Source organism: Staurois parvus, unplaced genomic scaffold (assembly GCF_062004578.1).
Source record: "Staurois parvus isolate SC_StPar_1 unplaced genomic scaffold, SC_StPar_1.0 ptg000498l, whole genome shotgun sequence".
Lineage (NCBI taxonomy): Eukaryota > Metazoa > Chordata > Amphibia > Anura > Ranidae > Staurois > Staurois parvus.
The window spans coordinates 5,883,327-5,910,317 of record NW_028318294.1 but is presented as its reverse complement, the minus strand read 5'-3'; the positions used below and the strand labels follow the sequence as shown (position 1 = coordinate 5,910,317).

The 26,991-nt window shown below is 41.5% G+C and overlaps 1 protein-coding gene across 2 annotated transcripts in view; it reads right to left on the bottom strand.

Annotated features, from left to right (window-relative positions):
- The window catches only part of LOC149452088 (uncharacterized), a 102,614-nt gene that overhangs the window by 16,575 nt on the left and 59,048 nt on the right, over window positions 1-26,991 (bottom strand). For both annotated transcript variants that reach the window (XM_089689816.1, XM_089689815.1), the window contains one exon: window positions 14,441-14,650. In XM_089689816.1, coding sequence (XP_089545942.1) covers window positions 14,441-14,650 — 210 coding nt within the window. The remainder of the gene's footprint in view (window positions 1-14,440; window positions 14,651-26,991) is intronic.

Sequence of the window (26,991 nt, the reverse complement as noted above, 5' to 3'; positions counted from 1 at the left end):
GCTGTGGGCAGAGGTAAGGAGTGGCTGATCTGCACTTTTGAGGGATCCTGGCCAATCCTCAACAGGAGGCTTAGCATGGGGTCAGGGTAGCCCTTAAAAGTGACAGAGCCTGTTCAGCAGCAGGAGAGTTCAGGTGGAAGATGGAGAAGAGAGGCTGGAGAGCAGGAGCCTGGGAGGGAGCCCAGATGGGAAGAGGCTCACCTACAGGCAGGGAAGCTTGAAAGGAGGAAAGCTCAGGACTTTACCGACCCCCAGAACAAGGACCACCATGCAGCAGGGAAGGAGCGACCCAGCTAGAAGGCCTGTTAGCAGCCGCCCACCCACCAGCAGCATAGGAGAAGGACTGAGTTGGTAGACTTGCACCCCCCCCCCCGGGCTAAGAAGGGGAAGGAGCACTTCAGTGGGAAACTGGATTACCTTACTACCCGGGACTGTCTTCTTTTAAAGTGGCAGATACTGGATCCCCTGCCCAGAGATTCACCCAGAATAGCTGGATTATGAAAATCTGGGGTCTGGAGCGGTACTACAGGAGATGCTGCCTAAGTCTCCAGAAGAGAATTATTGCTGTCACCAGTGCATGCGCTCTGAAGGAACAGCATATCCGTGCTGTTCCTTCAGAGCTCTGCGCCGTGCCCAAGGCTCCTGTGTGCACACGCAGGAATGACATCATCACAGCTTAACCAATCAAATGGTCAGAGCCCGTGAACCTGGAAGAAGACTGGGTGAAGATGGAATCCCTGTCAGCTGTGACTGGGCGCTGCTGGAACAATCCATTCTAAAGGCAAGTCTGACATAATGTGCTAGTATGTAGTTCATACTAGTACATTATGGCTTAAACCTGCAAGGGGGACTATGGCTTTAATTGTAGACTGCTCATAAAGAACACCATGGCAGAACTATGGCAGTCTCCATGATATCTGGATGATACCAGCGGTGTGTTACCCTCCTTTTCAGGCTTGCATCATCTGCTACAGGAGTGCAAGTAGGCTCCGTGTTAGTGTACCCCGTCTTTCACAGCTTAAGTCTTAAGTTATTGTAGCACCCTCCTAGTTAGCTAGGGGGAGCTAAAGTTCAAATTGTTAGTCAAAGGCTGAGTAGCACCCTGGTGCAACAGTCAGGTCAAATTTCGGTTAGAGCTGAGAGGCTCTGCAGACCATCTCTCTGAGACTTCCCCTTGCTATGGAACTTTGGAGAAAGTTCTAGAAGCAGTTGGCAGAGGTGAGTAGTGGCTGAGCTACACTTTTGAGGAATTTTGGCCAATCCCCAGCAGAAGGCTTGGCATGGGGGCAGGACAGCCCTTAAACGTGACAGAGCCTTCTGGATTGAAGCTGAAGAGCAAGAGCCTGGGAGGGGGCCCAGATGAAGAGGGGCTCACCTACAGGAAAATGACCTTGGAAGAAGGAAAGCTCAGGACTTCACCGGCCCCCAGAGCAGCTCCTTCCCTGTGCAGCAGGGAAGGAGCGGACCAGCTAGAAGGCCTGATAACAGCCAGCAACCCACCAGAAGCACTGGATCCCCTGCCCAGGGATTCATCCAGAACAGCTGGATTAGGAGAATCTGGGGTCTGGGGTGGTACTACAAGAGATGCTGGCTAGCTCTCCAGAAGAATTTTTGCTGTACAGACTAGTACATAGTTGCTAAGGAGTTTTTTTCCCTGTTCCTTAGGCATTCCATACACCCCTTAACCATCCAAGTTAAATTCCCTAATAAAACTTAAAAAAAAAGCTCAAGGACTGGTTACTATCTCCTGGATGCAAGTCTAAGTGAAGGAAATGCATGTTGCCTGGCTGTGCAAGACTATAGGGGGACCCAAACGTCACCAACTCTTAAGGGGGGGTAGTGCTACATTATTACTAAAGCCATCAATAATCAAATGCAAAGGCAATCATTTAATATGATAAAGAGTAGATATGTTTATATATTGAAGTCATACAGATACAGCCAGCCCTTTGAGGGCAACTATAATGCTGATGCGGCCTGCAATGAAATTGAGTTTGAAACTCCTTGTCTAGAACCTCTGTTGGGTTTTTGTGGATTGCTCTCTGTATCCAAACAAAAAGTAAAAGCAAATTGCCCCAACAAAGATTCTAACTTCTGAAATCTTGCTTGACAAACTTTTTTTTACAAGTGACCTCACAGGCAGTATAAGAAAATCTTTCCAACATAGACAAAGACAGCACTTAAAAATGAACATAGATTCTACCCGCTCCCCAACCTATCCTACGAAAAATATATGGCTGATGTTGCACCTAAACCAATATCATAAATGCATTGATTTGGAGGAAGGCATAAAGAGTTATTTACTAAAACTGGAAAGAGCAAAATCTGGTACAACTCTGCATAAAAACCAATCAGCTTCCAGGTTCTATTGCCAAAGGTTAAATACTGAAGTTAGAAGCTGATTGGCTACCTTGCACAGCTGCACCAGATTCTCGGTGCTCCAGTTTTAGTTAATCTCCCCCATAATATCAGGTATCATTGTGCAGCATTTGAGCTTGGCATAATAAAAGAAGATTGGGTTTTTTTGGGTTACAGTGCTTTTCCCAGATAGTAAATTTAAACAAGGATATTAAAACGGAGCTCCACCTAAAAGGAGTTCCCCATTAAGGATTGGCACCTTTGGGGAGTGGGTACCTGAATTTGACATGTACCCGCTCCCACTTCGCCTAGGCGATCGGAAGCCGAAGTTGTCCTCCCCCCTCCCTCCCTGTAGTCTTCTGGGGCACGTGACAGGTCCCAGACGACTACGGGGGCCATTCACAAAGCGCAGCGCTTCTCACGCATGCGCAGTGGGTACCCGGCTGTGAAGCCGCAAGCTGTCACACCCAGGTGCCCACACTGAAGATGCCGGCACCAGGGAGAGAAGAAAGCCGGAGAAACCAGCCGTGGTGAGGACACCGCTAGACCGTGGGACAGGTGAGTGTCTGTATTTTAAAAGTCAGCAGCTACAGTTTTTGTAACTGCTGACTTTTATTTTATTTTTTTTCAACTGGAACTCCGCTTTAATAAAATGGACTATTCTCTTCAACTAATGGTTATGGGTACTAATGATTAACACTAATGGATTTGTTTAAAAACTAACCTTCAAGCACAAAAAAAAAATCTATTTATTCTTCAACAGCTTCAAAAGTAGAATTCTACTTTGTATGCTTTGAATGCCTTTGCAAGCCCAGATATAACTTAGTAAAAGTTGCAGTGACATTATCATTGGGCTGCACATAGTCTTTGGCCAAAGCAGAACTGTGGGTGGGATTCAGAAGGTTTAACCATGACAGGCCACCAGAAAATTACATGGGGCTGGATGGAAGACCAGCCACCCTGCACAAGGAGAAAGAGAAGAAGTGTTTGGTTTACATTACACAAAGGCAAAGTGCAAGAGTTGTTTCATCCAGAATTACTGCACAGATATTAACCACATGCCGCCCAGCCACTGTAAAAATATGGCGGCAGGGCGGCATGGCTGGGCAAAACCACGTTTTAAAACGTGTGTTTTTAAAACAGGTAGGGGGCGCGCGCGAGGCGCTCTGCCGCCCCACCTGTCCAGCCGATCACAGCCGCGGATGTCATTAGCCGGGTCACAGCCGGTCGTTACCGGCTATGTCCCGGCGATTGGCGGCAATCGCTGACAGAGAGCACAGCTGCAGTAGCTGTGCTTTCTGTCAGTTCCCTGACAGCTCCAGGACAAGCTGATCAGGACAGAAGAGTTTCCCTCTCCCGATCAGCGGTGTTCCCTGCAGCACACCCCCCCGCCCCCTAGTAAAACACTCCCCTCACACAGTTAACCCTTTCCCTGAATAATAAACTTAACCCCTTCCTCCCCAGTGCCATTAGTACAGTGTCAGTGTTTTTTTTTGCACTGATCACTGTATTGGTGTCACTGGGGATGTCAGTGACTCCAAGTCAGTACCCCCCAATGTCAGAATGTCCGCCGCAGCCCCGCCGCCCCGCTATAAGTCACTGATCGCCGCCATAAGTCGCTGATCGCCGCCATTATTAGTATAAAAAAAACTAAAAATCCCAGTATCTTTCCCGCCATTTGTAAATGCTATAACTTTCACAAAAACCAATTAATTTACACGTATTGGGTTTTTTTTTTTAGCAAAGACATGTCGCAGAATGCATTTTGGCAGAAATTTATGACTAAATTTGATTTTTTTATTTTTTTTTACTGGACATGTTTTATAGCAAAAAGTCCAAAATATTGTTTTTTTTCCTCAAAATTGTCAGCCTTTTTTTTTATAGCGCAAAAAATAAAAACCGCACAGGCAATCAAATACAAGCAAAAGAAAGCTCAATTTGTGGGAAAAAAAAGATGTAAATTTAATTTATGTACCGTTTTGCATGACCGCGCAATTGTCCGTTAAACTAGCGCAGCGCTGTATAGCAAAAAAATGGCGTAAATTGCAGTATCTATACCATGGTTTGTAGACACTATAACTTTCACACAAAGCAATCAATAAACACTTATTGGGATTTTTTTTACCAAAAACATGGAGCAGAATACATTTTGGCCTAAATTTATAACCAACTTTGAGTTTACTATATATGTTTTATAGCTGAAAGTAAAAAAATATCATTTTTCTTCAAAATTTTTGGCCTTTTTTTGTTTATAGTGTGAAAAATAAAAAGCACACAGGTGATCAAATACCACTGAAAGAAAGCTCTATTTGTGTGAAAAAAAGGACGTAAATTTAGTTTGGATGCAGCATTGCATGACCGCGCAATTATCAGTTGAATTAGTGCAGCGCCGAGTAGCAAAAAGAGGCCTGGCCATTAAGGGGGGTAAATCCTCTGGAGGTCAAGTGGTTAAAGTAATACACAAACAATTTGTATTTGTATAATAGGTTTATTTCCTATGATAGCCATCTCCATCTAGTGAACATATTATGGTATTTTCCTGACTGAAGTGTTTCAGAAAAATACTGCATTATGGCCACTAGATGGGGCTGAAAATCATAGGAAATAAACATATTAGAAAAAATACAGGGATTAATCAGGAGGGTTGTGTGGGAAACATTCCCCCACAGATTTTTTTTTTATATATAGACCCATAGGATTGAAGTAAGAAAACGCAAGGCTCTAGTATTTAGACTATATTTAACCTGGACTTCTGCTTCAAACTGTATTAATACTCCTAAATGATGAGCTTATTTGTGGCTGACCACCACAGCTCAGCAGTTAGTTTGCGGTAGATCACACCAGTGTTTAGCTAGTTGGTTCTCCCAGATGCTATCTCTTGAAGCATGCAATTTATCACTCTCACTAAGCAGAGAGGAGAGGAGCAGTAATATCAGACCCTGCAAAGAGAACTCACAAATCAAGTACAATTTATAAACAGAACTGCACAAGCACGTTCATTCGTGACAGATGCAAAGACCAGAGAAGATTCTTTTTCCTTGGAACATTTGAGGTCATTCAAAAGATATTAATAAGACAAGGGACGGACATAAGGATAAAAATAAGGATGAGTTTTCACGTTTAAAGGAATAATACAAACAATTTAAATCAACGGCAGAAAGATTTACTGCAAGCTTCCTACAGTGTTCTTGATAGAGGCTGCAGCCTCTTATGATATTGCACAGTCCACCCCCTCGAAGGGGCATATTTTAAAGCAACAAATGTGACATTTACTAGACACTCAGTTTAGGTAAATTGATCAGCATGATTAAAACACGTTCACCAGGTAGATACACCTGCAGTGAATCTATGGTGAAGGTCACATCAATGTCTTCATAATTTAGAGAGGACTGTCGTTAAGAAATTGATCATATTGGCGACACTGATGATTTAGGGAAAACAAACTTATAGGCTGGTGTTGGACTGCAGTATATCTACCAACCTGAAGGTGACACTACCATTTCTTCAGGCCTGTAAGAGACCATTGAGAACTAATTTGTCCCCTGCTATGGGCTCCAGGTGGACATCTTGAGGAGGACACATATCTTAAAGTAGATCTAAATGTAGCTCCCCTCTAGTTAGCCAAGGGGAGCTAGCTAGGTTTTTAGTTAAGAGGCTGGATAGCAGCCTGGTATGAGTCAGCCTGGGTATGAGTCAGCCAGGTCAATTTTAGGCCAGTACTCAGGACTGCATGTCAATTCCCTGATACCTTCCCCTGCTCTAGAAGCTTGAGAAGTTTCTAGAAGGCAGTGGGTGGTGGTGAGGAGGGGCTGATCTGCATACTCAAGGGACTCTGACCAATCCCCTAGCAGGAGATTTGGCATGGGGTCAGGGCAGCCCTTAAGTATGGGAGAGCCTGATCAGGGTGTCAGTGTCAGGTGGAAGATGATTTGAGAAGGCTGGAATGTGAAGCCTGGGAGGGGGCCCAGGGAGGAGCCTACCTGAAGGCAACAGCTGGGAAAGATGATCTCTAAGCCTCAACCATCCCCTGAGAGAGGACAGCCTGAGAAGCAGAGAAGGAGCCAGCCCAGCGAAAGGCCTGAAGGCAGCCACCAACCCACAAGCTTCCAGAAGAGGACTGAGTGAGTAATCCCACACCCCCTTGGCCTGATAAGGGGAGAATGCAAGTTAGGTGGCAAACCCAACTAGCTCCTCATCTGGGGCTGTTTCACTACAGTGGAAGTTTCTGGGTCCCCTTTCTCAGGGATTCCCTCAGGTAGCTGGGTGAAGAGGAGGATTCATCTGGGGTCTGAGGAGGTACACCAGAAGGGCTGGAGAGTTCTTCAAGGAGAGACTGTTTGTCTATAGACCTTTAGATACTGTAGTTGCTAAGGAGATTTGTCCTCAAGTTCACAGTTCCTTGGGCATCCCATACACCCCTCAACCCATCCAAGTTCAATACCCCTGAATAAAACCCAAAAAACCCAAGCTCAAGGATTGTTTACTGCCTCCAGTGTGCAAGGTCTGAAGAAAATGTGTGTTGCCTGACATTGCAGAACTACAAGGGGACCCACAACATAGCGACCCCTAAGAGGGTAGTGCTATATATAGGCAAATACTTTTTTTCTGGATAGAGTAAGGGTGGGTTATAACCCTTTTCAAAAAAAGTTTCACCATCTGTCTCCCATTGAGGAGATTTCCCTTCACTTCCTGTCCCATAACCAAACAGGATGTGAGAGGAAATCCTTGCTAATTAAGGGAATGTCTTCGGGACCCTCGGGTCACCAGAACTAGTGACTCAATTGGAAGATTTTCCCTCTATTACTTTTCTGGCGACAACCCAAATTTTGGGATTTTCTTTTACTATCACTTTCAATGATAACGGTAAACAGGACAAATAGAGAGGTTGAGTCTCCTTAATGGGGACACAGACAGCAATAACAATTGACAAGCCTTCTAATCCCTCTCCACTCTATCCAAAACTAAAAAAAAAAAAGGTTTTGCCTTTGGTTATACTTTAATGCATGCAAAAATCCTGTGATATTTGGGCAGCCATCTTGGCACAGAAGTCCTTAAATATTCTGCATCATTAGGAATACCTGCAGTGTGGGAGTAGGATAGGGACACAGCCGCAGTTGATTAGGGAGAGAGTAGGAGCAGAATTAGGGAGAGGTACCTGTTGGGGAGGGAAAGAATACGTTTCCCATTACATGGTGTCTCTCCTAACAGCTTCTTGGAACAGTCCCCCACTGGCTGCTGGATATCTTCAGGGGCTTTCAGGGCTGCTGGATATCTGCAGGGGCTTTCAGGGCTGCTGGATATCTGCAGGGGCTTTCAGGGCTGCTGAACTTCAGGAAAAATGCCTTACCTAGGAACATTATTTAAGTATCCACAAGAATTCACTCCTGCCAATTCTCGGGTACATTGGTTAGGCCCCGTGTACAAAACGTTTTTGTCCATGCCCACAAAGCAATAGATTTAATTACCTCTCCAGCAGCATATACTCACCTACCTTTGCTCTACATTCAGCTGCCAGGAGGAAGAAAGCTACCAGGTGCTACCAGCACCCCAAGCGTTCCTATCACCTCTGCAATGTGTCCTGGAAGTCTTTTTTCGAAGTGTGTCAAGCACCTTCCACTATTCGCAGCAGATCTCCGCAATGTTGTCAAAACGGCGACCTTTGAGCTGGATCTTAACCTTCGGGCAGAGGGGTCTGCAGGGGCCAAATCTGGCAAGTAGGGTGGGTGTAGAAGTGAGATCATTGCAGCCTGGGGATGAACTTGGCAGCAACACGATGCATGTTTAAATCACACAAGGATTGCCTGGACTGTTCCACATGACACCCCGACAATGGCAGCAATGTTGTAGATTGTTCTCTGAAGATCATCATGCACAAGTTGCCGAATGTTTTCAATACTTCAACATTTTCGGGGGTTTAGATCATTTAAGGTCTTCCTGATCTCTCATTGATTCCAGTGATGTTCTTCCACTCTCGTGTGCCAGTCATAACACCTCGAACAACTAATTGCAGCATCACCTTAAACTTTCTGAATCTTGTCAAACGTCTCTATGGCAGATTTGCCCATTTTCAGGCAGAATTTTACTTTTGCTCTTTGTTCTAACTTGCTGTCCATTATGAAATAGCATACGTGGTAACGCATGTGGTCAATATAGCACCAGTTGCACAGCTCCCCATGGACACAGCATTTTGGCACACTGACTTATGAATGTTGGTGCTCCCTGTGACTGTGCGTGCAGCCTTGTGCTGCCATCTGTTGGTGTATTACAAAGCTAGTCTCAAAACGTTTTGATTCCACTTCGTACATGTTGTCTGTTCTCTGATTGTACAGTATATCTCAGCAACCCAACCAGTGTGTTATCTCATAACACTCTATAATCTCATCTCATTAGTAATACTGTGAACATTTTTATTTTACTGTTATTTAATTTATTCATATGATTTTTTCATGTTAAACATACTTATACAGTATATGTCCTCCTTGCATTGTAAAACTTTATAATCTTTAAATAAAAGAATGTATAAAAAAAATTAATGTGAATCGCATAAACCAGCAAAAGAAATGCAGAAACATAGAATCATGAGTCATCAATCAAGTCTGTGACCTCATTTTTATTTTAACCTTGTCTAAATTTAGACCTGTTGGAAGTTTGTTCCAAACGTCCACTACTCTTACTTAATGAATGTATTTTCCAATTGTAATTCAGTTCAGCTAGTAATTCAAAGACTTCTGCCACTGCAAAGCCAAATAGATGGCATCACTTTTTTTGTACTGTTTATTTTGCCACCTACCAACTGTACAGTGCGGCTGAAGTGTGTGAATCACAATATTGGCTGGACAGAATAAATATATGATATATTTATATTATTTATTGTTTGGCGGGTAGTTAATCTGTATGTCTTTATCTAGGAGTTCCACTACGAACGATCACCTCAGTTAACGTAATTTTCAGTTTACGAATCAAAATCCATTGAAAATAATGCCTCGGTTTACAAATTTGTTTCACAATACGAACGGATTAATTGGTTTGCAATGCATTTACAAATTGTTTTTTAATCATGTCCCTGTACAGTATTTATGCACTCTATAAAGAGTTTTGAACAGATAAAATACTTTTTTTTACTTTTTTCTGACCTCCGGAACGGATTAATTGGTTTTCAATGCATTCCTATGGGAAACCGTGTTTCGGTTTGCGATTTTTTTGCAATGCAAAAAGTCCCGCAGAACGAATTAAATTCATAAACCGAGGTACGTCTGTACGTCTTTGTGCTTGCTGCCTTACTCACAAATAAACCTGGATTAAAAATAAATAAATAAAAAAGACAAACCTGAGATCCCCCTGATTGCTTGCTTCCCAAAGCCACAGTCAGTGGGACCCCCTTACAAACCTAGGCTTGTGTAATCCCTCAAAGCAATGGAGGATTCCCACTTCTACAACCCACTTCTTCAACAATAAAAAGCATATTTTTATGGAGGTGAGGAGAGGGTGAGGTGTCATGTAGTCCAACAATGCTACTCCTTCATAGAGACAGCACAGGGAGAAAGCCTTCTCACCCTAGGACCAGAAGTGTCACTGGTAGGAACAGCAGGTAAAAATAAAAGAAAAAAGCCTAAAAAAAAACAAATACAACCACCATATCTAAGGACTAGTAAACTGCAACATATTAAATATTTGTTTGTAGGTTTATGTAATTCTTTATGTCTTCAGATGAAATTCTGTTTTTGGACTTGAGGTAGGGTGTTGCTTAAAGAAACAGGCATGAAATGATGAACTGCTATAGTTCTTGTTATTTGTCTCTTCTAATACTGTTTATTGTATATTTGGTCAAAGCAACATATTATTTTTTAAAAATTGAAATAAGCTCTAAAATGCATCATGGCCAGATTTACTAAGAAAACTAGCCAAGGAATCCAACAATTTTTGAAATATTCAAAAGCTCGATTTTTCTGTGGACTCGTTAGTTCATCTCTGAATTTTGACCATATTTTTATTTGATTAGAAAGTCCTTAAACAGATTTTGAATTTAAATTGTGCCAGTGGGTACTTTTTTTCTAAAAACGTCTGTCCTGCTAAGAATACAAATTTTCTCTTAGCTCAGTATAAATGTATTGGCTCAATGCATACGCGCATATTGATGATGCAATTACTGTTACCAGCTGATTAGGCAAATTCTGATTAAAGAAACAAGAACATACTGAGGTCATAGGAACAAATGTATTAAATTAAAACGCCAAGCCAAATTTTTTTTTCCAGTTTTAGAATGAGGTGAGGTGTTAGTATATTTTTTTCCCCGTAGCTTTGTCCCAGGACAGAAAGTGTGGGAAAATATCCAACAGGGACAGGAATAAAAAGTTGTCTTGCTCACGTATTTAACCTCCGAAAAGCTAAGCGAGTGAATATAAGTCTTTCATAAATCCAGTTGGCCATACACTACTACATTTTTAAACGAACGTTTGTATGAAGGTTCGTATGAACATCATGCTAAATTTCACGATATGTTCGGTGACTTGACAAATGTCATTTGAAAGTACCGGTACTTTCAAATTTTGTTTGCTCTTAACATTTACATTCTGGAATGAAGGTAATTAGTCAAAATAAAACTATATTCACTGTTAGAAATCTGTTTACTTGAGAAAAATTTTCTGTTGTCGAAAGTGAACATCGATTTGACCCCACTAACAGAAAGCTGAACAAATGTTCTTGAAATTAAACATTTCAAACAAAATTCGACTAGTGTCTGGCCAGCTTAAGGCTACACAATTAAAGTTAGAATAATTAAAGACTGGATATCAAGGTTTGAAAACTTTACTTTCATTAAACACACATATATATATATATATATATATATATATATATATATATATATATAAAACATTGCATTTTTTATTTAAAAATACTAAAAAATGACCTTTCCATTTGAAGATGGAGTATATTTTTGAAGGTGTTAGAAAAAACACTGCACACCACTTAGTTCAATGTTCCCCCACTAGAGCACAGGTGTCAAACTGGCAGCCCTCCAGCTGTTGCCAAACTACAAGTTCCATGAGGCATTGCAAGATTGACAGTTACAAGCATGACTCCCAGAGGCAGAGGCATGATGGGACTTGTAGTTTTGCAACAGCTGGAGGACCACCAGTTTGACACCCCTGTTCTAGAGTGTGCACATGAGAAACCTCCAGAGAGGTTTCCACAGAGCTTAATCCAGCACCTAAATGAGTTGACATTAATACCCATCACTCCCCAGCCAATCTGTCCACTGTTAAGGGTAAAGAGAAATTCCTGCTCATTTTGGGGTATGGTGGATCATGTTACAGATTCCCAACCTGCCATGTGTCAGAGCCAATGCTGGGCAGGAACAGGCACCAACATCAGGCACCAACACCCTTAGCCCTGTGCTGGAAGTAAGGACATTGAGGGACAGCTCACCAGTAGAGTATGGAGGAGTGCAGTCTGCTGGGATGGAGGATCCATTAATTAAAATGCATTTATTATCCCATAGACAGAAATGAACGCTTAACCCTTGCAGTGCAGGCACAGCCTCACTGCAATTAAGGTGCTTTAGTTTTTACTGGAGTTGGGCTTGAAACCTATTGCTTTGTCCTACATGTACATCATGGGTTCATATTAACTAATCTGTATTTTCACAGTAGTGAAAACTTTATAGGCAATCACCATGCACATACCCCTATGTCCCTTTGTTGCACTGATTCAATGCCATCCAACATGGAAGAAAAATATATTTGAAATATATTTTAAAAATATGCTTCCCAAATATATATATATATACTACAAAATATATTTCAATAAATAAAAAATATATATTTATATATATATACACACTGCATGTTGAAATGCATTTTTATTACAAAATATATGAAAAATATTTTTAACCACAATCCGCCCAGCCACTGTATAAATACGGCGGCGGGGCGGCACGGCTGGGCAAAACCACGTTTTAAAATGTGTGTTTTGTAAACAGGTAGGGGGCACACGTGAGCCGCGCCGCCGCCCTACCTGTCCCGCCGATCACAGCCGTGGATGTCAGTTACCGGCTATGTCCCGGCGATCGGCAACAATCACTGACAGAGAGCACAGCTGCAGTAGCTGTGCTTTCTGTCAGTTCCCTGACAGCTCCACGACAAGCTGATTGGAACAGAAGAGTTTCTCTCTCCCGATCAGCGTGTCCGTGCAGTACACACCCCCGCCCCCTAGTAAAACACTCCCCTCACACAGTTAACCCTTTCCCTGAATAATAAACTTAACTCCTTCCTCCCCAGTGCCATTAGTACAGTGTCAGTGATTTTTTTTTTGCACTGATTACTGTATTGGTGTCACTGGGGATGTCAGTGACCCCAAGTCAGTACCCCCCAATGTCAGAATGTCCGCCGCAGTCCCGCAGTCCCGCCATAAGTCGCTGATCGCCACCATAAGTCACTGATCGCCACCATAAGTCGCTGATCGCCGCCATTATTAGTATATAAAAAAACTTGTAAACGCTATAACTTTCACGTAAACCAATTAATTTACACGTATCGTGGGATTTTTTTAGCAAAGACATGTCGCAGAATGCATTTTGGCAGAAATTTATGACTAAATTTGATTTTTAAATTTTTTTTTACTGGACATGTTTTATAGCAAAAAGTCCAAAATATTGTTTTTTTTCCTCAAAATCGTCAGCCTTTTTTTTTATAGCGCAAAAAATAAAAACTGCACAGGCGATCAAATACCACCGAAAGAAAGCTCAATTTGTGGGAAAAAAAGGATGTAAATTTCATTTATGTACCGTATTGCATGACCGCGCAATTGTCCGTTAAACTAGCGAAGCGCTGTATAGCAAAAAAATGGCGTAAATTGCAGTATCTATACCAGCAAAGGGCAAACTACGGCCCGCGGGCCGTATACGATCCGGCGGACCTTTTAATCCGGCCCGCGGAGCGTGGCAAACATTGGCTGTCAGGATATAGGCGGGGCAGCGTGACGAACATGAGGGGAGCTAGGCTCCTCTCACAGTCCGCCCTGAAGACCGGAACGGTGCGGGAACACAGCGAGAGGAACGCGCGGAGCAAAGGTAAGTGAATTGACACAATATGGGGAATGAATTACTATAGGGGGGATGAATTACTATATGGGGGATGAATTACTATGGGGGATGAATTACTATGGGGGATGAATTACTATATGGGGGATGAATTACTATAGGGGGGATGAATTACTATATGGGGGATGAATTACTATGGGGGATGAATTACTATGGGGGATGAATTACTATATGGGGGATTAATTACTATAGGGGGGATGAATTACTATATGGGGGATGAATTACTATGGGGGATGAATTACTATGGGTCCGGCCCTCGGGTCCAATATATGAACCCATTGCGGCCCTCAAGTCAAAAAGTTTGCCCACCCCTGATCTATACCATAGTTTGTAGACGCTATAACTTCCACACAAAGCAATCAATATACACTTATTGGGATTTTTTTACCAAAAACATGGAGCAGAATACATTTTGGCCTAACTTTATAACCAACTTTGAGTTTACTATATATTTTTTATAGCTGAAAGTAAAAAATATTGTTTTTCTTCAAAATATTTGGCCTTTTTTTGTTTATAGCGTGAAAAATAAAAAGCGCACAGGTGATCAAATACCACCGAAAGAAAGCTCTATTTGTGTGAAAAAAGGACGTAAATTTAGTTTGGGTTCAGCATTGCATGACCGCGCAATTATCAGTTGAATTAGTGCAGCGCCGAGTAGCAAAAAGAGGCCTGGTCATTAAGGGGGGTAAATCCTCTGGAGGTCAAGTGGTTAAAAATACATTTCAAATATACTGTATGTCTTTAAAAATACAAATTTACATTTTTGGAATTAATTCACAAATATATGTAAAAATATATGTTAAATTGACTTTTTTATATGTTAATAAAATCTGAAGAATATATTTTAAAAATTGGGAAGAATATTTTTAAAATATATTTCAAACATATTTTTCTTCCATATGGGCAGAGCCTCTAGAAACATATACACATGTTCCCGTCATCATCACTGATTACTCTCTCTTCATATAAAGTTTCTCAACTTACAGCAGAATTGGGAGTGTATCTCAGAAAGCGAACAACCTTAGAGTCTGAAGCCGGGCAGGCTAAAGCCATATATCGATTGCGGAAGGTCCCATAGATTTTCAGGTGAAATCCTGGCTTGTTTAAGGTATCCTTTCCACCACTGGCAACATCGATTCCATAGGCTGACAAATCAAAATGTAGATTGTGGGCTCGGATCTCTGGAGTTGGCACCTGTGTTGAATGAACATCAAAATGGATTTAATTTACAAACGTCAAATACTTTTAACTTTTTGCTCTGTAAACATAGACAGCAAAGCAGTTACAGCGACTGTAAAGCTTGTGTTTTTTTTTTCTAATTAAAATAACAAATATGTTATACTTGGTCTGTGCAATGGTTTTAGAGCAAACTATATGGAGCAAAGCATCATAGGAATTTGTTATTCATTTGTAAATCAGCGATTTTAAACACAAAATATTGAATTTAGTCACTAGATGGAGCAAAGCATCAAAGACATTTCCTATAATACCTACCTCCATCAAGTGGCCAAATGCAGTATTTTCCATTGAATGATTTACAATTGAGCACAGAATATACAGTAGAGCCCAATTACATTATTTTTTGTTTGTCCCTGGCCACCCATGTGAATGAACCACTGCAGAGAAAGTGATGTAACCCTCCTGGCTCTGCTGTCTGGCAGGAGTGTGTGTATCAGAAAAGCGGATGGGCAGAATACCAAATCATTTGGCAGATATGCATATGTGTCATTAAATGATGTATTTAGCTGTTTTACTGGAGTCCAGCCTTAACCACTTCCATCCCGGCCGCCATTTTCCAGGAAAACAGCTAAATACACCATTTAAAGTGTTACTAAACCCAGGACCCTGCATTCACTATATCTGGTCCCCCACAGTAGACACAACATGGAAATGCAATTATTTTAGTAAATATAAACTGCTAAATACCTTTTCTCATCAGTAGTCTTGTGACTTCTATCAGTGTCCAGCCCAGCACTAGCTAAAGCTTGCAGGAGGAGTTTTCTTTCTGCTCTAGGAGGATGAAAATCCCCTAACCTCTGTCTGGACAGTGCTGATTGGCCTGAGCTAATCACATGCACTCTCTCAAGAAAACAAAAAATCCTCTCTAGCAATACACACCAAACTGAGCATGTGCATGCCTACGGTTCAATCTGGAGATATGAGGTGGTCACTTGAAAAGGGGGATGAACAGAGAAGAAATGATCAAACCGCCTTTTTACACAGTGCAGAGGATTAACCCCTTAGGTTCCACAGTGAGTATATCAAGCATGCTTTACTGCATATACAGACTGAATTTACTGTTGTGGGTTTAGTAATGCATTCTATCATATCTGCCAAATGATTTGTTATTTTGTCCAGCCACTTTTCTGTGATGCCAGACTTTCATCATTCTGGGTGGTGAGCTGATATAAAAATTCTGGACCAAAACCAAAAATTCAGGATGCACTTGGCTGAAAACCAAAACCGAAATGAACCGTTTTTTTAATGTATTTTTTATATATAATTATACAATATTCGACTTTTTAAATAATAATATGAATTTAAAAAATACAGTCCAGTAATGTAAAATAACTTCTATTGAAAGTAACACAAAAATAACATGAAACATGTATAAAATTAAAAAACTTAAATAGAGGCGGTTTTTGCATTGAAGTCAATGGGACATGATTTTGCATTGAAGTCCATAGGGGGCGTTTTTGCATTTAATTCAGTGCAGCGCAATTTTGCATTGAAGTCAATGGGACATAATTTTGCATTGAAGTCAGTTATCATTGTGGGCACATTTTTTTTCCGTGGATGTCATATTACATACTCCCGCAACACGGCTGCGCTGCTGGAGCTCTCTGTCACCAGCTGTGTCAACCAGACACAGCTCGTCACAGATCACTGTACTGGCCCGCTGCTGATATCATGTGATTGCTGAGACCAATCACAGCAGATCACATGACAATTGTAAACAATGAATGGCTTTGATTCTTGCCATTCATTATGCACAATTGTGTTGCTCGCTGTGATTGGTCACAGTGATCACATGGTGCAGACAGGGCCAATCACAGCCCATCTGTACCATGTGATTAGCTGTGGCCAATCACAGCTAATCACAACTGTAAACACTAAATGAGTCTATTTCATTCAGTTTAACTTTTTTTTTCAGTGTCTTCACTTTCCAAAAAATTATGATAAAAAAATTACAACTTCAAAAAACTTGACATGCCTCTTACTAAATGACTGCCAACTTTCCAAAAAATGAGTAATTTGGGGGGATATCTGTACTGCCCTAAACATTTTCGGGTCATCAGTACATCAGGATTGATTTTCAGATATATCCCATAGTTTGTGAACTCTATAACTTTACTACAGACTACATAATAAATACTGATTTGGGTTATTTTCACCAAAGAAATGGAGCAGAATACATTTTGGCCTAAATTTATGAAGAACAATTATTTATTTGATAAATTATATAACAGAAACTAAGAAAAACTAATTTATTTTCAAAATGTTCGGTCTTTTTTTCATTTGTATAGCAAAATCCAGTGGTGATTACACACAACCTAAAGAAAACTCTATTTGTGTGAAAAAAATGATAAAAATTTCATTTGGGCACAGTGTTGGATGACCGCGCAATTGTTATTCAAAGTGCAACAGTGCTGAAAGCTGAAAATTGGCCTGGGCAGGAAGGGGGTGAAAGTGCCCGGTATTGAAGTGCTTAAACTAATTCTCTCCATCATTTAAAATAAAAGAAATAAGTGATTAAATCCGCCAATAATGATGTGATGACAAGCAATTATACTGGCAGCACATTTGAATATTTATAAGAGGAAAAGTGATGTTTCTCATTATGTTTGCAGATGTCTAATTTCCTCTGGTGCAGTGATCTTTCTTTTAATGAAACGTTTATTATAGTAAGTGCATAAAAGACACATGCCCAGTTATTCATACACTGTAAATATTTAACTGACTATACAGGAAAAAAAACCCACCAGAAAGTAAATAGAAGATCCCAAACAAATCATAAGAACATTTCCTGCCTGGTCCCTTAAAGCTGAACTCCAGGGATGGAAAAATTTATTTTACCACTTGCCAACCGTGCTATAGCCAAATGATGGCTACAGCGCGGTTGTCCAGTTCTGGGAGGGGGGGTCATATGGCGTCCTCCCAGAACGCTGGCGGTGATCGCTGTGTCCTATGGACACAGCTGATCACATGATGAGGTAAAAGGCCAATCACAGTGGCCTTTTACCACGTGATCAGCTGTGTCCAATGACACAGCAGATCACGGAGTAAATATAGTTGTCGGTTATCAGCTGCACTGTCACAGCGTGAGGAAAGTACTGCCGATAACGATCAACTGTCACAGAGGACATCTGCACTGATCATCAGGGCACTGATGATCAGTGCCCAGCAGTGCCACCCAGCAGTGTCCATCAGTGCCTCCCACCAGTGCCCATCAGTACCTCCCACCAGTGCCACCCAGCAGTTGCGCCCATCAGTGTCCAGTAGTGTCACCCATCAGTGCCCAAAAGTGCCACCAGTCATTGCCTGTCAGTCAGTGCCACCAGTCAGTGCTGTCCATCAATGCCCATCAGTGCCACCTATCAGTGCCCATCAATGTCGCCTAATAGTGCCGCCTATCAGTGCCTCCTCATCGCTGCTTATCAGTGCAGCATCATCAGTGCCTCCTCATCACTGCCCACCAGTGCCGCCTCATCAGTGCAGCCTATTAGTGCCCATCAGTGCTGCCTATCCATGCCACCTCATCAGTGCCCATCAGTGCTGTCTATCCGTGCCACCTCATTAGCGCCCATCAGTGCTGTCTATCCGTGCCACCTCATCAGCGCCCATCAGTGCTGTCTATCAGCGCCCATAAGTAATGCCTATCAGTGCCACCTCATCAGCGCCCATCAGTGCTGTCTATCAGCGCCCATAAGTAATGCCTATCAGTGCCACCTCATCAGCGCCCATCAGTGCTGTCTATCAGCGCCCATAAGTAATGCCTATCAGTGCCACCTCATCAGCGCCCATCAGTGCTGTCTATCAGCGCCCATAAGTAATGCCTATCAGTGCCACCTCATCAGCGCCCATCAGTGCTGTCTATCAGCGCCCATAAGTAATGCCTATTAGTGCAGCCTCATTAACGCACATCAGTGAAGTCAGATATATCCCATAGTTTGTGAACTCTATAACTTTCCTACAGACTAAATAATAAACATTGATTTGGGTAATTTTCACCAAAGAAATGGAGCAGAATACATCTTGGCCTACATTTATGAAGAACAATTATTTATTTGCTACATTTTAAAACAAAAACCAAGAAAAACTAACTTATTTTCAAAATTTTCAGGCTTTTTTTCGTTTATATAGCAACATCCAGTGATAATTAAATACCACCTAAAGAAAGCTCTATTTGTGTGAAAAAAATGATAAAAATTTCATATGGGAAGAATATTGCATGACTGCGAAATTGTCATTCAAAGCGTGAGAGCGCTGAAAGCTGAAAATTGGCCTGGGCAGGAAGGGGGTATAAGTGCGCAGTAGGCAAGTGGTTAATATAGTCCTCATAGCAAAATAGGATATAAATCCACTGTGTGAGCACTAAATTCCTTTTGCAAACCCAGTTATTATCTTGTAAACGTAGCAGTGACATCATCCCTGTGCTGCACATAGCCTGTGCAGAAAGCAGAGCAGTGGGAGGGGCCAAGCAGGTCCTGCCCTCTACAGGCTGCCTGCAGAAAACTACAGAATGGGGCGGAGACAAGACCAGCCACTCTGTACAAGGAGAGAGAGCAGCAGTGAGCGGTCTTTATTACAGGAAGCTCTGCGCAGAGGGGAAGTATCATGCTGGATTACTGCACAGATCTGGAAGAAATACACAAAGCACGCCAAGTGAAAGCACATATCCTGGCCTATGAACTGAGTCGGGGTCCGGGATGATGTAAGTTCTGTGTACATTATTATTATTATTACACAGTATTTATATAGCGCCAACAGTTTGCTCAGCGCTGTACTATACAATGGGAGACAATACACGAGACAGTACAGTAACAATACAATAAAATACACGAGGGATTCGAGGGCCCTGCTCCTTGGAGCTTACAATCTAGGAGGGAGGGGATAGTGGTACAGGAGGAAATAGCTGTGGGGGATGGAGTGGTGGGGGGAGCGGAGCAGATCAGCAGTTAGGTGAGGGTGGGGTAGGCTTCTCTGAATAGATGGGTTTTCAGGGTGCGCCTAAAGGTGAGGAGGGTAGGTGACAGTCTGATGGATTGGGGTAGTGAGTTCCAGAGGATGGGGGAAGCCCTGGAGAAGTCCTGGAGGCGGGCATGGGAGGAGGAGACAAGGGAACTAGAGAGTAGGAGGTCTTGTGAGGAGCGGAGAGTACGTTTTGGGTGGTAGATGGATATCAGGTCGGTGATGTAGTTTGGGGCAGTGTTATGAACAGCTTTGTACATCAGTGTTAGCATTTTGAATTTTATGCGTTGGGCAATCGGAAGCCAGTGGAGGGATTGGCAGAGGGGGGGAGGCGGATACGGAGCGGTTGGTAAGGTGGATGAGTCTGGCCACAGAATACATGAGCCAGAGGTACATCATTAGTTGCCACCCACTGACCAAAAAAGATGATGGAGGACCCAGAAGAAGCTGCGGAGGAGATGGCGGTGATGCAAGACAGAGCGACAACTGACAGCCTACATCGGTCAGTACTGCAGTAGAGAACCTTTGTAGGTAAATATGCCATAATGTGCAAGTATGCCAACCTCCAAAGGACTTACACTCCATTTTAACCACTAAATAAAGGATCCAATGCTAAACAAATTACTGTATTTTTTTCTAATTTTAGACAAAACCTTTATTTTGCAAACAAACATTTCACAACTAATCCATCCTTGATGACAAGGTGCCATCAAACGATTAGGCAGTGCTGTGTGTTTTATTTGGAAAGCCCAGCTAGCTCTACTTCTTAAGGGATCTATTTAGAAAACAGTCGTTATACGAATGTCACACATATCGGTTCAGGCTGCACGAATTTTGGCCTTCAGTTCTGTAATAGTTTGATTCCTATGATATTATACTAGGGACAATTTAGACAGGAGCCAATTAACCTACCAGCATGTCTTTGGAGTGTGGGAGGAAACTGGAGTACCTGGAGGAAACCCACACAGGCACAGGGAGAACATGCAAACTCCAGACAGGTGATGCCATGGTTGGGATTCAAACCAACAACCTGAGTACTGCCAGGCAGAAGTGCTAACCATTTATCTACTGTGCTGCCCAATAGAGGGTAAATGTTCCAATGTGGACACTAAGTCTGGTGACTTGGGGGTCCCATAGGGATTCCCTTAATTTGGTGGGATTTCCTCTCACTTCAAGTTTTGGCTATGACACAGGAGGTGAAGGGAATTCTCCCCAATGGGACACAGCTGGAAAAAATAAACTGACAGGGGGTATAATCCTTACTTTATCCAAAATGAAAAAAAAAAATAGGTTTACTTTAACAGCCAAAATTTGTGCAGCCGGTACAAATGTTTGTGACATTTGTCATAGGAAAGTTTTCTAAATAGACCCCTTAGGCAGCAGGGCTGGCTGGGCTTTCCAAATTAAACAAACAGCACTATCTAATGATTTTTTTTTCCATAATAAATTTTTATTTGGTTTTATAAATATAGTTACAACAACAAAAAAACAAAACAAAAATAGGACAGCGGAAAGCTACACAATATCACAGTATAGGTGTTGCAGTAAAGTTTAACAAATATTGAATAATTCCTAACAGTCCTACTAGTTCCACAAAATAATAATTTTAGAATATCCAAAAAAAGGTTAAACATAATAATATGTTAGGTTACAGTTCTGAACCAGTCGGATCACGGTTTCCAAGCTTTGTCAAATTTAGTAATTCTATCGGTTAGGTAAGCTAAATATTTCTCATAGACAGGGGCGGACTGACCATTTGGAAACTCGGGCACTGCCCGAGGGCCCGGGGTCAGTAGGGGGCCCCATGAGATGCCCCTGGTACCTTTTTCATAGGCTTTTTTGAGTATGGGCAAAGACACAGGGGCCCCATGATCCCCTATTGCCCGGGGGCCCCATGAGTTGTCAGTCCACCCCTGCTCATAGATGAAGTGGGTCTGGACTAGCTCAATGACTTGTTGTAGAGAAGGGACTAATGCACGCCATAGATGGGTCGGAAATCAGCTGATTTTCGCACCGTTAGTGGGTTAATTGGTCGGTCGTTTTTCGGGGTTTTGGCACATTTTTTTATCGGTAAAATTGGAAAAAAAAATTAGCCGATTTTGGCGATTGGCCGATTTTCCCGACAATGACGGGAAATTCAGCAGATTGTTTTACCGATAAAAAATCTGCGCATGAGCCATGACCTGCAAGAATAAGAAAAAGAAGAAGAAGAATTCCAGTCCGCTATTATATTTTATATGAAAAGTCTTGAGTTGCAACAATGTATCTATTTGTATCTGAATAAAAACATCTGTATCCGAAATGGATACAAATGGATACATTGTTGCAACCGCAATATTTTTTCGTGTCAAATATAATAGCAGAGCTCTCTGCAGGGATAGAAGTAATTAAATGCCAGCCGTAGATAGGGCGAAAATCGGCCGATTTTTTTTTACCATTGGTGGTAACGTCGGCCGATCGGATGACCGATTTTTCATTTTTTTTATTAAAAAAACGGCTGGTTTTCGACCCATCTATGGCCTGCATAAGTCTTTTTTCCAGTGTCTAGTAATGGTAAGTCTTGATACTAGAAGAATATGTGCCACTAAGAATCGATAATGGATTGGATATGTATCTATATTTATATTCAAAATGGCTAGGGTAACTATCTAATGTTTTGATGGCACCTTGTGTATAAAGTTGTCTACATATACAAAAAACAATTAACCAAGCACATTAAAAAGGATAATGGTGCTGCGCCCTTAAATTAGAACCGTGAATAAATAAATAAAATCAATTTTTAACAAATAATAATTCTATAATTTATAAATAATTACCCTTAATTTCTCCAAATATAAAAATATATAAAATGTGCAACTCATTAATATATGTGGCTTCGTCCGGGGGATATCATATCCCCCGGACGAAGCCACGTGACCCTGTGGCGCAACTCGTTGGGGAGGGGCATAGACGTCACCACGTACCCGGACTCTGATGCACGGCGAGTACAGGCAGTGTGAGTCCACACGCTACTCAGGCTGCACATATCTTATACAGAAAGCGCTTTGATGTTTTTAAACTTGTAAGTGCAAAATTGGCACCAATAAATTTTTATGCTCATCAAAGATAAGGCACTATTCCTTTCTCTTTTTTCTCTGGCGATACGCTGAGTAATAGGGAGAAAATATACAATAACTCTTGGAGGGAAGACCTTACCCAGGATCCATTCACAGCAGAACAATAGCAGCAAAGAGGAGAATCATTCAGTTTTCTACTAATAGAAGAATACACCAAGTAACTCATTTCATCCTGAGAAGTTTTATTTTGGAAATCATGTGAACAGTCCATTTGCAATATATAGTCCCACTTAGATGGGATTTAATATGTGATGGGATTTTCAACTCTATTGAACATTTTATGAATTATTCATTTTAAATTTATTTATTTTTATTAATTAATATTGATTATTTTTATCAATTAATATCAATTATTTTTTAGATTATTTATTTATTTAATTTTTTTTTTATGTATATTAATGAGTTGCACATTTTATATATTTTTATATTTGGAGAAATAAGGGTAATTATTTATAAATTAGGTTAATTGGATCCTGTCTAAATTGTCCCTAGTATGTGTATGTATGAATGTGAGTTAGGGACCTTAGATTGTACACCCCTTGAGGGTTAGGGACTGATGTGAATGTACAATATATATGTAAAGCGCTGCGTAAATTGACGGCGCTATATAAGTATCAGAAATAAGTAAATAACCCTCAAGGGGTGTACAATCAAAGGTCCCTAACTTACATACACATACTAGGGACAATTTAGACACGAGCCAATTAACCTACCAGCATGTCTTTGGAGTGTGGGAGGAAACTGGAGGAAACCCACACAGGCACAGGGAGAACATGCAAACTCCAGACAGGTGATGCCATGGTTGGGATTCAAACCAACAACCCGAGTACTGCCAGGCAGAAGTGCTAACCATTTATCTACTGTGCTGCCCAATAGAGGGTAAATGTTCCAATGTGGACACTAGTTCTGTTGACTTGGGGGTCCCATAGGGATTCCCTTAATTTGGAGGGATTTCCCCTCACTTCAAGTTTTGGCTATGACACAGGAGGTGAAGGGAATTCTCCCCAATGGGACACAGCTGGAAAAAATAAACTGACAGGGGGTATAATCCTTACTTTATCCAAAATGAAAAAAAAAATAGTTTTACTTTAACAGCCAAAATTTGTGCAGCCGGTACAAATGTTTGTGACATTTGTCATAGGAAAGTTTTCCAAATAGACCCCTTAGGCAGCAGGGCTGGCTGGGCTTTCCAAATTAAACAAACAGCACTATCTAATGATTTTTTTTTCCATAATAAATTTTTATTTGGTTTTATAAATATAGTTACAACAACAAAAAAACAAAACAAAAGGTGTTGCAGTAAAGTTTAACAAATATTGAATAATTCCTAACAGTCCTACTAGTTCCACAAAATAATAATTTTAGAATATCCAAAAAAAGGTTAAACATAATAATATGTTAGGTTACAGTTCTGTACCAGTCGGCCCAGGGTTTCCAAGCTTTGTCAAATTTATTTATAAATTATAGAATTATTATTTGTTAAAAATTTATTTTATTTATTTATTCACGGTTCTAATTTAAGGGCGCAGCACCATTATCCTTTTTAATTTGTTACTTTTTGTATATCCAATGAGAATATAGCTAGGAGCTTGCGAACTTACCCTAGAACATAGATTTATAGTGGCTCATAGGATATTTTTACCTAATTAACCAAGCACAGTTTTAGGGGGATAAAGGACTACTGATATATCTGTAACGACCCAGCTGAACACTACTATCTTACCTTGAAGGCAAATTGGGGGGGCCAGCTAAGTGTAGTAATGAATAGTATATTTAATAATAAAAACAATTGGCAATTCACTGTGAATATAAATAAATCACTTATATCATAGTAAGTACCGTCAACCCACTGTAGGCTGTTGGAAGAAATGCTCCTCTGGTGGAGCATCTCATGCACACACCGGCTGATGGTGGAGTGCTGAGTACCAAAACCGGAAGGATGGGAACCACCTTGGAAAGCACAGGCTACACAAACCAAGAGATGACATCACACCATTGAGGTGCAACAGTGGGGGGTGTGGCTACATGTTTCTGAGTGTCAAACTCCTTTTTCAAGCCATGGGAATGAGAAGGAAAGCAAGGAAATTATACCGCCATGCTTCAATGGCACTACAAAGCCAAGGGCAACTCCATAACATAGCAAATTCATATGATTTTGCTACCTTATAGAGTTACGCTGGGCTTTGTCACTTTCCTCCTCATTCCCATAGCTTGAGAAAGGAACTTAATGCTCTGAAATGTGTAGCCACACTTCCACTGATGTTCCTCCCTGGTGTGATGTCATCAACGGGTCCATCTGGCCTATGTGTTCCAAGGTGGTCCCCATCCTTCCGGTTCCAGTCCTCAGCACTCCACCATCAGCCAGTGTCTGCATGAACGACTCTACCAGAGGAGCATTTTTTCCAACAGTCTACAGTGAGATGGCAGTGATTACTATGAGAGGAGAGATTTATTCATTTTCACACAGAGTTGTCTTTTTCAATAAACATACTATTCATTACTACACTTAGTTGGCACCCACTGTTGTTCCTATGATTTCATACAGATTCTGAGCATGGAGCAGTTGTTGTTGTAGTATGACAAGCTGCATCCATAAGGATTCAACATTTGGACATTCTTTATTAATTACTTTTAAGGACTTAGTTTGACCATTTGTATGTGACTATTTTTTACATTTATTTTTTTGTTGTTTTTACCAAGTATGTGTTCTGATTTTACCTGCTTTGCACCATTACTTCTTTTTTTTCTGTAGACACTACATTAGACATCCTTGTCACATCGGGTGCGACTTGGCATGCGATTTGCATGCCATGCGACTTGCAAATTGTATGCCAAGTCTCACCCTATTGTCAGCAATTAAAGCGGTCAAATTGGTGCGTTCCCAACTTGGTCAGAGCCGCACCGATTTCTAAAGTAGTACATGTACTACAATTGGTGCGATTTGCATAGAAATCTGTGTCAGATGCTTGCAAATCACACCTGTAATCGGCATCATACCCGACGTTGAAATTGTGCAACTTCACTGAAAGTCGCACGATTTCAAAGTCGAGCTTGATGTGACTGGGGGCGGGGTAAATCCATTTCTAAGAAAGGTAGAATGTTTGTATCTTCTCTGATTCATTCAGCTGAGCGTGTAATCTAATCTCCCCTGCTATTCACCTATATGACAATATTGGTGCCTCAACATTCCTTTTTAACTTTTTCTTCGATATCCTGGACCCCCTAATCCAAGGATGTCAAACTGCATTTTATCATGGGCAGCATCACCATTATAGTTGCTCTCAAAGGCTCGGTTGTATCTGTAAGACTAGAGGTTGAGAGTACCCCACTACCTATTACATCAGATGTCAAGAATCCCACACCCTCCCTAACATCACAGTGTACCCCCTTTTGGGGGAAAGCTGGAAAGCAGAAAGTGTACGGTCTGGAGGAGGACCAAAGGAGGAGGGGTGTTAGTTACCAAGTTACCAGAGTCTGCTAAAAGAGAGGTGCAGGATGCCGCATGAAATGGCCTGCTGGGCCGGGTTCGGCTCACAGGCCTTGTGTTTGACACCTGTGGCCTTATCCTTAGGAACTGTAATATGCAAACACTGACGCTCACCCCCCCGGTCCCATCAAGCCCAACTTTGAAATTGTGCGACTTACAGTGAAGTCGCACGATTTCAAAGTCGGGTGAGATGCCGATTTCAGGTGCGATTTGCAAGACATCTGAAACAGATGTATATGCAAATCGCACCAAAAGTAGTACATGTACTACTTTAGAAATTGGCGTGGCTCCGACCAAGTCGGAACCGCACCAATTTGACCGCTCTAATTGTGGACAATAGGGTGCGACTTGGCATACGATTTTGCATGGCATGCAAATCGCATGCCAAGTCGCACCCGATGTGACCGGGGTGTGATAGGGTTGATAGCTGGTCTACCCACCTCCTGCACTTTCATATTCGCTCATCATAATGAAGGACAACCTTATTAGCTAATATCTGGTACTAGACAAACTTGGGTGTAATGTGAAATAGGGTTGACCACTGAACAACATAATTTCCAAAAATTAAGGGGATGGATCTACTATGGCAAGCAATCAAATATATTAGGAGAAATATGTAGGGTTCTTTGCTGACCTCTCCTGAAAATGCTAGCTGCCTGGCTGGCATGCTGATCTAGCACCTTCAATACTTTCTATGCCATTGGCCCAACAAAGGCATGCAGATCAAGAGTGTTTCATGC